Source organism: Filicampus tigris, chromosome 20, assembly GCF_054856515.1.
Source record: "Filicampus tigris isolate MCC_2025a chromosome 20, RoL_Ftig_1.0, whole genome shotgun sequence".
In the NCBI taxonomy this organism is placed as follows: domain Eukaryota; kingdom Metazoa; phylum Chordata; class Actinopteri; order Syngnathiformes; family Syngnathidae; genus Filicampus; species Filicampus tigris.
This window is the reverse complement of record NC_141236.1, coordinates 9001420-9015000: the sequence shown is the minus strand read 5'-3', so window position 1 is coordinate 9015000 and position 13581 is coordinate 9001420. Positions and strand designations below refer to the sequence as shown.

At 44.4% G+C, this 13581-nt stretch overlaps 1 protein-coding gene across 12 annotated transcripts in view; it reads right to left on the bottom strand.

The window, feature by feature from the left end:
* Positions 1 to 3271: 3271 nt before the first annotated feature.
* The window catches only part of otofa (otoferlin a), a 48628-nt gene continuing 38318 nt past the window's right edge, over positions 3272 to 13581 (bottom strand). For 2 of the 12 annotated variants that reach the window (XM_086019300.1, XM_086019294.1), the window contains 21 exons: positions 13448 to 13567; positions 13220 to 13381; positions 12911 to 13073; positions 12379 to 12452; positions 12248 to 12277; positions 12003 to 12140; positions 11854 to 11929; positions 10932 to 11077; positions 10632 to 10766; positions 10408 to 10545; positions 10194 to 10321; positions 9433 to 9603; positions 9100 to 9260; positions 8873 to 9015; positions 8718 to 8806; positions 7862 to 7960; positions 6581 to 6822; positions 6317 to 6495; positions 6151 to 6251; positions 5693 to 5880; positions 4634 to 4782 (listed from right to left, as the gene is read on the bottom strand). In XM_086019300.1, coding sequence (XP_085875426.1) covers positions 5700 to 5880; positions 6151 to 6251; positions 6317 to 6495; positions 6581 to 6822; positions 7862 to 7960; positions 8718 to 8806; positions 8873 to 9015; positions 9100 to 9260; positions 9433 to 9603; positions 10194 to 10321; positions 10408 to 10545; positions 10632 to 10766; positions 10932 to 11077; positions 11854 to 11929; positions 12003 to 12140; positions 12248 to 12277; positions 12379 to 12452; positions 12911 to 13073; positions 13220 to 13381; positions 13448 to 13567 — 2676 coding nt within the window. In that variant the 3' untranslated portion in view covers positions 4634 to 4782; positions 5693 to 5699. Of the gene's footprint in view, positions 4783 to 5692; positions 5881 to 6150; positions 6252 to 6316; positions 6496 to 6580; positions 6823 to 7496; positions 7696 to 7861; positions 7961 to 8717; positions 8807 to 8872; positions 9016 to 9099; positions 9261 to 9432; positions 9604 to 10193; positions 10322 to 10407; positions 10546 to 10631; positions 10767 to 10931; positions 11078 to 11853; positions 11930 to 12002; positions 12141 to 12247; positions 12278 to 12378; positions 12549 to 12910; positions 13074 to 13219; positions 13382 to 13447; positions 13568 to 13581 lie in introns of those variants that run through there. The other 10 variants (XM_086019302.1, XM_086019293.1, XR_015083983.1 and 7 more) reach the window with 9 other exon arrangements.

Genomic DNA, 13581 nt, shown 5'->3' with positions numbered 1-13581 from the left:
GGCGCGCGTTGCGCGCCCACTATAAAGTGTCAAATGTGTAAAAAGTCAAAAATGTGTCATTTTTGGGTGACTTTTTCCCTATATAGTGGGCGCGCAACGCGCGCCCACTATAAAGTGTCAAATGTGTAAAGAGTCAAAAATGTGTCATTTTTGGGTGACTTTTTCCCTATATAGTGGGCGTGCCCACTATAAAGTGTCAAATGTGTAAAAAGTCAAAAATGTGTCTTATTTGGGTGACTTTTTCCCTATATAGTGGGCGCGCCCACTATAAAGTGTCAAATGTGTAAGGTCAAAAATGTCTCTTTTTTGGGTGACTTTTTCCCTATATAGTGGGCGTGCCCACTATAAAGTGTCAAATGTGTAAAAAGTAAAAAAATGTGTCATTTTAGGGTGAGTATTTCCCTATATAGTGGGCGCGCGTTGCGCGCCCACTATAAAGTGTCAAATGTGTAAAAAGTCAAAAATGTGTCTTATTTGGGTGACTTTTTCTCTATATAGTGGGCGCGCGTTGCGCGCCCACTATAAAGTGTCAAATGTGTAAAAAGTCAAAAATGTGTCATTTTTGGGTGACTTTTTCCCTATATAGTGGGCGCGCGTTGCGCGCCCACTATAAAGTGTCAAATGTGTAAAGAGTCAAAAATGTGTCATTTTTGGGTGACTTTTTCCCTATATAGTGGGCGTGCCCACTATAAAGTGTCAAATGTGTAAAAAGTAAAAAAATGTGTCATTTTAGGGTGAGTATTTCCCTATATAGTGGGCGCGCAACGCGCGCCCACTATAAAGTGTCAAATGTGTAAAAAGTCAAAAATGTGTCATTTTTGGGTGACTTTTTCCCTATATAGTGGGCGCGCGTTGCGCGCCCACTATAAAGTGTCAAATGTGTAAAAAGTCAAAAATGTGTCTTATTTGGGTGACTTTTTCTCTATATAGTGGGCGCGCAACGCTAAAGTGTCAAATGTGTAAAAAGTCAAAAATGTGTCATTTTTGGGTGACTTTTTCCCTATATAGTGGGCGCGCGTTGCGCGCCCACTTTAGTGTCAAATGTGTAAAAAGTCAAAAATGTGTCTTATTTGGGTGACTTTTTCTCTATATAGTGGGCGTGCCCACTATAAAGTGTCAAATGTGTAAAGAGTCAAAAATGTGTCATTTTTGGGTGACGTTTTCCCTATATAGTGGGCGTGCCCACTATAAAGTGTCAAATGTGTAAAAAGTAAAAAAATGTGTCATTTTAGGGTGAGTATTTCCCTATATAGTGGGCGCGCGTTGCGCGCCCACTATAAAGTGTCAAATGTGTAAAAAGTCAAAAATGTGTCATTTTTGGGTGACTTTTTCCCTATATAGTGGGCGCGCGTTGCGCGCCCACTTTAAAGTGTCAAATGTGTAAAAAGTCAAAAATGTGTCTTATTTGGGTGACTTTTTCTCTATATAGTGGGCGCGCGTTGCGCGCCCACTATAAAGTGTCAAATGTGTAAAGAGTCAAAAATGTGTCATTTTTGGGTGACTTTTTCCCTATATAGTGGGCGTGCCCACTATAAAGTGTCAAATGTGTAAAAAGTAAAAAAATGTGTCATTTTAGGGTGAGTATTTCCCTATATAGTGGGCGCGCGTTGCGCGCCCACTATAAAGTGTCAAATGTGTAAAAAGTCAAAAATGTGTCATTTTTGGGTGACTTTTTCCCTATATAGTGGGCGCGCAACGCGCGCCCACTATAAAGTGTCAAATGTGTAAAGAGTCAAAAATGTGTCATTTTTGGGTGACTTTTTCCCTATATAGTGGGCGTGCCCACTATAAAGTGTCAAATGTGTAAAAAGTCAAAAATGTGTCTTATTTGGGTGACTTTTTCCCTATATAGTGGGCGCGCCCACTATAAAGTGTCAAATGTGTAAAGTCAAAAATGTCTCTTTTTTGGGTGACTTTTTCCCTATATAGTGGGCGTGCCCACTATAAAGTGTCAAATGTGTAAAAAGTAAAAAAATGTGTCATTTTAGGGTGAGTATTTCCCTATATAGTGGGCGCGCGTTGCGCGCCCACTATAAAGTGTCAAATGTGTAAAAAGTCAAAAATGTGTCTTATTTGGGTGACTTTTTCTCTATATAGTGGGCGCGCGTTGCGCGCCCACTATAAAGTGTCAAATGTGTAAAAAGTCAAAAATGTGTCATTTTTGGGTGACTTTTTCCCTATATAGTGGGCGCGCCCACTATAAAGTGTCAAATGTGTAAAAAGTCAAAAATGTGTCATTTTTGGGTGACTTTTTCCCTATATAGTGGGCGCGCGTTGCGCGCCCACTATAAAGTGTCAAATGTGTAAAGAGTCAAAAATGTGTCATTTTTGGGTGACTTTTTCCCTATATAGTGGGCGTGCCCACTATAAAGTGTCAAATGTGTAAAAAGTCAAAAATGTGTCATTTTTGGGTGACTTTTTCCCTATATAGTGGGCGCGCGTTGCGCGCCCACTATAAAGTGTCAAATGTGTAAAAAGTCAAAAATGTGTCTTATTTGGGTGACTTTTTCTCTATATAGTGGGCGCGCGTTGCGCGCCCACTATAAAGTGTCAAATGTGTAAAAAGTCAAAAATGTGTCATTTTTGGGTGACTTTTTCCATATATAGTGGGCGTGCCCACTATAAAGTGTCAAATGTGTAAAAAGTCAAAAATGTGTCATTTTTGGGTGACTTTTTCCCTATATAGTGGGCGTGCCCACTATAAAGTGTCAAATGTGTAAAAAGTAAAAAAATGTGTCATTTTAGGGTGAGTATTTCCCTATATAGTGGGCGCGCAACGCGCGCCCACTATAAAGTGTCAAATGTGTAAAAAGTCAAAAATGTGTCATTTTTGGGTGACTTTTTCCCTATATAGTGGGCGCGCCCACTATAAAGTGTCAAATGTGTAAAGTCAAAAATGTCTCTTTTTTGGGTGACTTTTTCCCTATATAGTGGGCGCGCACTATATATATATTTATTTATTTCTGGACACAAATGATTGCACATACTACGTTCATGTTTTGTTTATTCCAAAAGGCAAAAAAACAACAACAACAGATGGGGCATTACATGCCAAATCACCCAGTGGGTTTAACCAATTGGATTTTGATTCTAATGAAACTTGCTGTATTTGTACGAGAGTGATAGCAAAACAGTAAATATCAATTTTTATGTCAAGTAGAGTAGGGGTTTGGGAGCTGTGGTCCAATGAACTTTAATTAGTTTGTCAAAAAGGGGCGTGGCTGCTTTTCTTCGAACCCTTATATATAAGGAACTACTGGGTAAATCACAAAACAGTTACTGTTGTCGGGACTCCAAGAAGAATGTAAAGACTGACCTAATAGTTGCTGAGATATAAGGGTTCAAAGGAAAGCAGTCACGCCCCCTTGTGCCGAACTAATTAATATTCGTTGGACCATGGCTCCCAAACATCTGCTACGATTGACCTAAAAGTTGAGATTTAGTGTTTTGCCATCACTATCAACAAGTACAGCAAATTTCATTCAGATTAACATCAGCGTGGTTTAAAGTTTTTGGGGCATGGAATGACCCAGCAGACAAAAAAATAAATATTGCACACGTTTCTATGCGTAGTACACAAATCGAAGGTAAAAACAGGCAGATTCAGTGCAAATTCAAAGTGTCATCAGTGAACAGCAGAATTGCAAACACAAATAAACAACAGGTCGAGTACAGGCAAGTGCAGTTAGGGGAAAGAAATGCCACCAGATTTGAGAGGCCAACTTTTATCTTTCAAGATTATTACTCCGAGACCTATTTTAGCTCTCCAGTCGTGAACTTTATACTGAGGTGTCTCAACACCGCGCTGAATGTTGATGTGGAGCTCGACACAACGTCATGCTAACATGCGACCTGTTTGTTTGTCAGTGATGCATGCACTCTGACATAGAAGCAAACACTTGCGTACAAAGTAAAAAAAGAAGTTCATTCTATACAATTCTTCAATCTGTCTGACTCCAACGACTGCCTTATCAGAGCATATCATATGAAATATCATCTTGTTTTTATTTCCTTAGCAAAATAGACATCTTTTTCATGATTATTTTAGACTCGTACAAAGAATGCAACAGCTACACTCGGTACAAAATACTAGAGCGGAAAGTCGACATTTCCATGCAATCACCTGACTGCCGTACGCCTGTACAACTAAATAAATGCTTGGCCATCAAAAATGGAATGGTTAAAAAGCATTGTCCAGACTTTTCAAACTGGGGTGGCCTAAGATTCTTTTGCTCTGTGCTATACGACGACAAAGCCAATATATTTAGCATTTTGTTTGCTCTCGTTACAGACAATATGTAATAACTGGACCTCAACTTAACGCTTCACTGGCCTGTAAGATGGAACGTAGACTCCACTTTTGTGCTCTGTAATTTTGATGAAGCAGCCAGGACGCCTCTTATTGTGTTGACACTCGAATCAGTGATGTAAGGAAACAACTATCTGAAGAGAATGGAGATTTTACCTATTTTACTCGGAGTTAGGGCAGCGTTAGCCTCTCGCCGCAATTTGCTCCCTTCCTGTGGTTGAGGCTGATAGAGAGAGCGGTGTAAAAACTGAGCCGGCGCCTTCAGCTGCCCACGCCCGCTTGCCGTTGCCCTTTAGGCCCCGAGCAGCTTCTTGACGAGGTAGCCCGGCATACTGTACAGGAAGAGGCCCAGCATGATGAACAGGAGCAGGATCAGCACGATCTTGATGATGAGCCACTTGTAGCGGTTGCACACCAGGTAGCGGATGGCTTTCAGCGGGCTCAGGAACCACAGGAAGGTGGTGTCTGGCCGACTTGATGGGGAGACACAAGAGAGTGCGCTAATCAGCAGTGGTGGGAAGTTGAAGAACGTCTTTACTGTGCTGACGTACATTTTCAGGCATCTGTGCTTTACTTGAGTTCACTGAAGACTCTAAATTGTCCTTAGTTGTGATTGTAAGTGCGAGCGGTTTGTTTGTCTACAGCAGGGCTGCCCAAGTGCTGATCATTTGAATCAGGTGTGTCGGAGGAGAGAGATCGAAAACAGGCTGGATCGAGGCTCTCGATCACCGGACTTAGGCAGCCCTGGTCTACAGTATAGGTCCCTTGTGATTGTCTAGCTGCTAATGTGGACAAATGCTACGGAAATGTTACTTGAAGAGCAAGTCAACGCAAACATTGTTTTTCCCCAAGAATATGTTCTATGCGAGCCCACTAGTTAAAACAGGGCATTCTGATGAATATTGCGTTTGTGGAATAAGTGTTAATCCACTTGTTTTTAGCCATCTGTGGGGGCAGCCATTTTGTCGAGTGAAAATGACATCACAACTGCTCAGATTCAGAAAACAGGTCAGCCGCGATTGGTCGTTGTGATGTCATTTTCAGTCAACGGAAGACAAAATGGCCGCCCCCGGAGATGGCTAAAAACAAGTTCCAATCACTTATTCCACAAACGCAATATTTATCAGAATGCCCTGTTTCAACTAGTGGGCCTGCTGGGAACATATTCTTGAAAAAAAAAAAAAAAAAAAGCTTGGGTTGTCCGAAGCGGTGCTGTGCTTTCATGCGGTTACAGACACTCAAACCATGCGGGGAAAGAGACACTAGGGTGTGCAAAGGCTTGAAAAAGCACAACAACCGAAACACCAGGGGAACAAAAGATATTTTGCAAGGACAGAAAGAGGAAGCACAGAAGAGGAAGAGGCGTCGTAGGACGAAGACTACCGGCTCATCAGACACCCAGCATCTTCTTGACCACGTAGCCAGGGATGGAGTAGAGGAAGAGGCCCAGCATGAGCAGCAGCAGAATGAGGCCCAGCACCTTCAGGATCAGCCAGCGGTAGTTGTGCCACAAGAAGTAGCGAATGGACTTGAGAGGACCCAGGAACCACATGAAGCTTGTATCCGGGCGACTTTGGGGGGGGGGGAGGCGCGGGTCGAAAAGGGCGAGAGCGAGCGCGCAGACGGAAGAAGAGGACGGAGGAGGGCATGGCGGGGCGGAAGAAGAAATGGAAGAGAAAGCATCAAGCGAGGAAAGCAGTGGCAGTCATACTTCACGTATTGCACTGCTTTCCTCACTGAGAGAAGGAATCCTGAGCAGCAAACTTTCGAGTGTTCAATCCGACATGCAAGTCTACAAGTGTGCGTGTCCCATTGGGGAACCCAGTTGGTTCTTATCTTACTTTGGTTTCTCCAGTGGATCGGGCTCGTTTCGTCCGAGTCCCACCGGACTTTTCTCTGCCTCTTCTGCGGTCACCAGCTGGAGTTCAGCCTCCACTTTGCCCTGTAGAGGCAGCAGAGAGTCAGCCTCGCAACGGAGAAGGAGGACATTTCGCCCATCGGGCTTACCGTCAGTTCCATCTCGTCGTTCTCGTCGCGGGCCACGAACGGCCACCAGCCCTTCACCCTCTTTTGCTTGAAGATGGAAATGGAGGGAAGTTCCTGCTCGTTTCGGATCATGTCGATGGAGCACTGCTTGGATGTCTTGGCGCCGCGAGGGAAGCGATTCAGGTCCAGCTCGATGGCGCCTGGAGGCAGTAAAATGCTCGCGCATGCGCATTCAAATGGACAACAAAGTGTCTTCATGCATCCTTCAAACCTTCTGCGACCTACCCAGGAAGTCATCGGCCGAAAAGTGGTCGGCGTCCCACACCTGCAGCGTGAGGCGGGCCGGGATCTTGTACTCCGTCTCGTCCCAGGAGAACATGGACTCTTTCTTGGAGATGACGATTTTCTCCTCCGCCATGAGGTAGTCGAAGGGGAAGACGAAGCGCCAGTTGAAGTTTCCCTCCCCGGTCAGCGAGTGGTAGTGCACGTCTGTGTCCTGCCGGTCTTCCTGCTGCCCCTTCAGCCACCTGTGTCGGCCAAGACCGCGCACGTGTCAGTCCCGGTCGGCTGTGCTTTCGGCAAGTCCGAGGACCCGTGACCGGTGGGACTCCCTCGTGCTCTTAACGGCAATCAAGCATACTGAGCATGCGCAGCCCTGAATGCCGGAGGAATTCAAACGTTTTTAATCGAGAGAGGATTAAAACACGGATGCTCTTTGGCTTTCAATTTTGGGTTTCGGCACCTCACTGTTAGGTCAAATCACTGCATGGCTGCTGCACATGCCAACGCTGTTAGTGCAGGCATGCACGGTCTGCGCTTGCGGACGTGCATGCAGCAGGCGCAACATGTCAGTTCAAGCCCTTTTTGGATCAGGCGCTGCAGTGAAGGACCAAACCGCGAGACTTAAGAGTCTCTCCATGCACAGTCATAAACATGCTCGGGGCATAAAATGCAACGAGCATGATTTTAGTCTCATCAAGATTGAAAGTCCGATTTTTATTTTTATTTTTTTTCGACAATATTGAGTGGAAATAGGTCAAATACGTAGCATCGCATTACAGCAATATGTAAATGTTTTGTTAACATCTCAAACCCGGGGGGTACAATTCCACGGATGGGCTAACAGTATAGACGTGGTTTGGTCCTGACTGTTTTTATTATGCTTGATGTTTGAGGGGTTATAGACAAGGAAGTTCCGTGCCTGATGGGAATTCAAAACAGGAAGTAGCATAGCATGGAAAGGGGATGAAGTCGTTGGAGGCATGCGATGGAATCTTGTGTTGTTGTTTTGTTTTTTTTACCCCCTGACATAGATGTCAGACATCTTCTCTCCTGTCAGGAAAGCATCGTCCTCTAGAATTACGTCATCAGTGTTCCAAATAATAACACGTAGCTCAAAGCTGCACACAAGCAGAGACACGCCACAAACACCAAAGACGGACACGCACGCGACAAATGGAAACAAAACAAAAAGTAGTTAACTGCAAACAAAAGAGTCCACGCCACACACAGCTCGGGATGCGGCCGGCCGGCGCCACTCGTTTGCCTGCATCCCGCTGTACGTACCCCCTGACAAATATGTCACTGGACTTTTCCCCAGTGAAGTAATCATCGTCCTCCAGTATTACTTCGTCTGTATTCCAAATAATCACTCTGAGCTCATATCTGGTAAAGGGAGGAGGAAGGAACACATACACACATATACAGTATATACACTGCAAATGGTGCAAATGGGGAGCTTAACTGTAGGAAACCCAAAACAATTATTTTTCAGCTCGGAAAAAAATAGAAATTACCATTAGTACCGACATTAAAAAAAAAAGGATTATGTGATTTTAACATTTCAAATTTAAGTACAAATATTTTTAATGAGTTTGTATGTATTTATCTAATGTATCAATTGAATCATATATTATTTATTTGATTTTGTTGTTTTCATCTATTATTTTTTGTTTTATTTCCACATACGTGTAGGATTTTCAGAAGATAAATAAAAATAAAACTAGTGATAGTGGCGTCATCCATCCTACCACCAACCCAAGTCAACTCAGACTTCAGTTTAGTATCTAGCGTTACTGAAAATGCTTTTTAATGACTTTAATGTAAAAAAAAAAAATAAAGAAACACACCCTTAACATAAGAGCATAAAATCTCGCCATATTTTACGGTCATAATATGCCATTTTTTTCATGAATGTTGTCATATGACATTAGCCACATGAAATGAAGCTCGTAAGCGTTTCATTAGAATGCAAATATAGTATTCCGATAAACATAAAACTTTGGTACAATACCTCGTCGTTGGCAACGGTGACGCCAAAAATGATCCCACGCTGTCAGACTATATATCTTTTTGTTAGTTTTATTCAGCGATGCGTCAGGCGTCACACACGCTGCGTGGAAAACACACACACCGGCCTTACCTTTTAGGCTTCCGCGGCGAAATCTCAACAGCGGGTCCAGGAGCCGGCGTGTCCATCGGAAACATGTCCACCCACATCTCGATACGACCCTTTGACACACGGGTGACGTGGGCGGAACTGAGCGTGCGCTTTTCAAGAGTTCACCGATTCTTTACCTGCTCGATGCCCGGTTTATCCGGGTTGAGCAACGGCCTGGTCTCCACGTGTTCCGGAACGAGCCGGCAGCCCACTCGGGGGATCTCCTCCCAGTGGTTTAGCACCGTCAGTGCCAAATGCTCCTCGGTCTGCTTCTTCAGACCTTTCAGTCGGAGCACGGCCGATAGCATTAGAAATACTTCAAAAAGGACACAACGGTTAGGTCTGCACTTCCCTACTCTCCTACCGTTTTCATCCTCGATCTCTGTTGGTCCCGCGAAGATGCGGTTGGACACCTTGACTTTCCCCCCTGGGCCATACTGAGGGGCGTCAATCTTGCCTTCCTTACACAGCTTTGCCAGGATCTGGCTGGGCTTCAAAGGATCCCGCCAAATATTGTACCCATGGCTAATGTGGACAAACAGAGATTTGTTTTCAAAATATGTATCGTAAAACTTACAAAGACTGACAACTATGTAAGACTCAAGGGATATAAAGCATTAAGCTGATTTTTTTTTTTGTGGCTAAAATGGAGTCTCAGTCGACAAAGTAGCTGAAGCACAGACAAACGAGCGCTTACAGAGAGTAAGCGGATGAGATGCCACAGGTGGCTCTGTATTTGCTGTAAAAGCGATTCTCCAAGTCGATCTTGGTCTCGCCGATCAGGTCATCCGTGCCCACCAGATCCCAGTCGTATACGCACACCGTAAGCATGGACTCCATGGGGAATGTCGCTTCAATGTCAAAGGACCTGCAAGCAGGGATGGGGAAAGACGCGTTCATGTAATACGGGGAGGGACAGACGTCCGCAGAGGGGTCGGACATTAGGAAATGTCATGATCAACAAATGTGATTGCTGAAGACATTTTAGAAAAGCAGCATACCGAGGCTCGGAGCAAAGTTTCTTTCATTTCACAACCTGACTGTATCAAAAATAAATAAACGAGTGTGTATTGATTAGAGCATGGCGACAAGTGAAAGGAATCTATGAACAAGATAGCAATGTATTGATGCGCTAATTTAACCAGTCTCGGAAACCTCGCTCGTCACTTTTCACGAGTCTACTCAGGAGGTGACACATGATATATGTGATGTGTCATTTTTATTTTTGGTCTGTGTGTATGTATATTACAACAATATTGCCTCCATTGTGTTTACGTTTTGTTTTGTTTCCTCCAGCAACCCGTCGAGGCTGCAAAATGTCGAGAATTAAGCACTCCGGATTATGGATTTAGGTTTCACACAATCTGAATTGTCCTATCACAAAGTGTACATCGAGCTAGAGTAATTCCACATGATCAAGCGATGTAGTGCCCCAAATCCAAATCTGGAGTGACTCACTTGCCAAACACAGGATTGAGCTGCTTGGAGATGTAATTCTCTTTGTCCTTGACTTCAGATTTCCCCAGCTTGATGACGACATACGGGTCCGCCTTGCCGTTGATGTCCGCGGGATGAAGATCCGTGGCCTGAAGACCAGGACAATAAGACCATATGAGACGACGAAAGTGTCGACACCAATTTCGATTGTCAGTGGCGGGCAACGTGAACGCACCCTGACCACATACACCCGGACGAGCACGTTGATGGGGTCGTTGTGAGGAATGCTCTGGAACATGCCCATGTTTGGATCGAATCCCACATCTCTGGTGATCTCCTCGGACAACGGTAGCTTGTACATGCACAAGGATCCCTGAATAGGGAACATCAGATTACAAAATGAACTCTCTCTGATCCACAACTTCTTAAAAATGGCAAGAAAAAAAACCAACAAACCACCTTAAATCGTCCAACGATGCGGTCATCGTCCAGGGCGTGTTCATCGTCGTCCCCAGCTTTCCCTCTGTACAGGTTGAAAGTATGCAGCCAGTCTTCAAAGTCACCGTATTCAGTCTCCAGTTCCTTGTTGTACACCTGTACACAGCCGACAAGATGGTCTGAGTATCTATCTATGGAAATAGCTTTAACTTGATGAACCTATTGCGGTTTGCCAGTAAAATCTGCTAAATGTATGTCACACAGTGCAAAATAATTAAAGGGCGTTCCCCAAGGCTCTGTTGTGAAACCGTCGTTACGTACCACCAACTCATCCACTTTGGATTTCACCGTCCGTTTCTCGGCGGCGTCCACAACGTGACCCTTCTTCTTGTCCTTGCCACTCCTCTTCTCCTTGTTCCTCTCCCTCATCCTGGAGCCTTTCCGAACAAGGTCGTCACATTTGAAATCTGAGCGGAGAGTCGAGTGGAGGTGGAAGTGGACAAGGTGTTCTCGTGAGGTGAAGGAGTACTGAATGAGACTCTTTTTGAATGTCAATTGGCACGAGAAAGGGACAAAGCCTTTTTTTATTTTTTCAATCTAATACTGAACTCCAAACGGTATACAAGACTGTTACTGTAATGCTTATGAGTATGGCATGTGAATGAAATGACATGGAGGCTGGATCTGCTTTAACAAACACAATTTCAGTCAAGGCTGAATTTACTCTGCATGGTTCAAGTGACACAATTCCATTTTTCTTTTTTTTTTTTAAGAGTTAAATACGGTCAGAATATATTAGCTAATAGTGACAGCTGATAATAGCTGGCAGTCAACGTAGTAATTATTATCATCATTTTTTTTTTTTTTAAATTAAGTTACTAAATTAGTAAATTAAATTAGCAACTAAATGCTAGTTAATGTTACGTTTACCTCAATGTTATACTATTTACATATACATGTTCTGTGAAAGTTAACACTGCCAATAAAATGGGTGTCACCTGAAATGCACATAGAAAAAAAAAACCCCCATCTGATATAGACATTTAATTGGAAGTGAGCACTTGGTCCTGCGGTGTAAATCCAGCCTGAGACTGCTACGTTGTACACAAATTACATGGCGGCCCTCGTTTGCATTTTGCGCTTCGTGTTGCCGATGGGCCAACACAAGCCTGTAATATTTGTCCAACAGTAATGATACTGTAAGCTCATCCATATCACGTAACAGATCATGTCCGTCCCATACCTGCTGCCTCGGCTGCAATTTCCAGGTCTTCTCGCTCCTCTGCTTCGGCCTGAGCTGCTTCCTGAGCTCGGAGGGTCTAAAGAGACATTTGCTTTAAAATCCCTACGCGGGTGTAAAGCCAAAATCAGATCGCACACTCTTGCACAAACCTCTTTCAGCGTCTCTATGGAAGCAAAATATTTGGACCACCAATCCAGTACGCTCTCGTCTGTCTCGCCCTCGTCGTCCGCTGTTCCCTTCTTTTTCTTTTTTTTCTTCTTTTTCTCTTTGTCACTCTCTTCTTCAATCTGTTCACACAGACCACAAATTTGAGTCACTCATCTTTTTACCACCGTATGTCCACATCATACACAGTGTGATGATGTTTTATGGTCACGTAGCAACAAGGGCTCACCATGTCAACTTTTACGACAGCGTCAGATGTCTGCAAATCGGGGGTTTTGACGTACAAAAACAGAGGTTAGTATTGCGTGAAAGGAAATTTCATTTGTCCCATGACCACGGCAATTTCCCACTTGCACTTACAGCATCTAACTTGACACACGTGTCCATTTTCCGGATGGCCGGTTCCATGGAGTCCATGTTGACGACGATTTCGCCTGCGGAGCGAGAGAGAGCGCGCGAGGAAATGCTGGGTGAGAAGCCATGCTGGGAGCCGCCGTTGGTCAGGACCATGTAGCCATTCATTAATTTAGCTGTTCAGATGGAGCCAGGAACCACGCCACCCCCACCCCCACGAAAAAGCAGGTAAAGACAGCACACGGTGGCAGGGGGACACAAGAGGACAGTCGACGCAATGTGAGAGAGAAAAAGACAAGCAAAGGTGAAAGCGTTAAACATTAGGAAGCCCAACAGCCCACAGCAAGCAGTGAAAAAAGTTAGTCAAGCGTTTTTTTTTTTTGGTATTTTTTAACAATGTCAGAACAAGTTTTAGCTTCCATATTTTTTCTCACAACTGCATATATATAGTATAGTGTGTACATAATGCGCTAAATCATCCGAACATATGAACAGAAAGTCATCTTTGTTTCACTTCAGTGCATGTGATCCTCCGTACCTGCGCTGCCCCAGTTACTGGACGTCTTGTCAGGAGCAGAGTAGAGGAAACGCCTCAGAGAGGTGACCGCGTGTGAGCCAACAAGGGTGTAGCGTCCGAATGCCCTGCAGTCCACCACCCTGATGTTGAGCGGAGGATGGAGGAGCTCATTTTCAGGAAGGTCCTGAGGAAAACATTTAAACAAAGATCAGGTACAGCCCCCTTTTTTTTTTTTTTTTTTTTTAAAAAATCATCATTATTGTTGTCCTACCGAACTAATCGCTGCCTGTTTACAGAATGTTTCCATCTTTGGAGAACAGCGACACTCACCACCTCAAACCATTTGACCAATGTGCTGAAATTTGGGTTCTTCTTGTAGTTCTGGATGAGGACGGACTGAACACCTCTGCCGGCACACTCGATGTCCACACGAGGGCGATCCACCTGGGCCAGGTTAACCCTCTTCAGGTCCCTCAAGCCCCAAAACAAGACCTGGAGCGGATGAAAGCAATCTCTTCATATGCTGAAATAGAATCCGAGGTGTTTGATAGCCCTCACCTCGATGCGGTAGCGACTCAGCACCGGTCGGATCCCCAGCGGAACAGGGATGATTGGGCCTCGCTCGGAGTCTGTTGCTCCTTCGAGGGGGGGAAGATCGGCCGGCCCTCCTTGACCAATCTTAACAAGGGTAC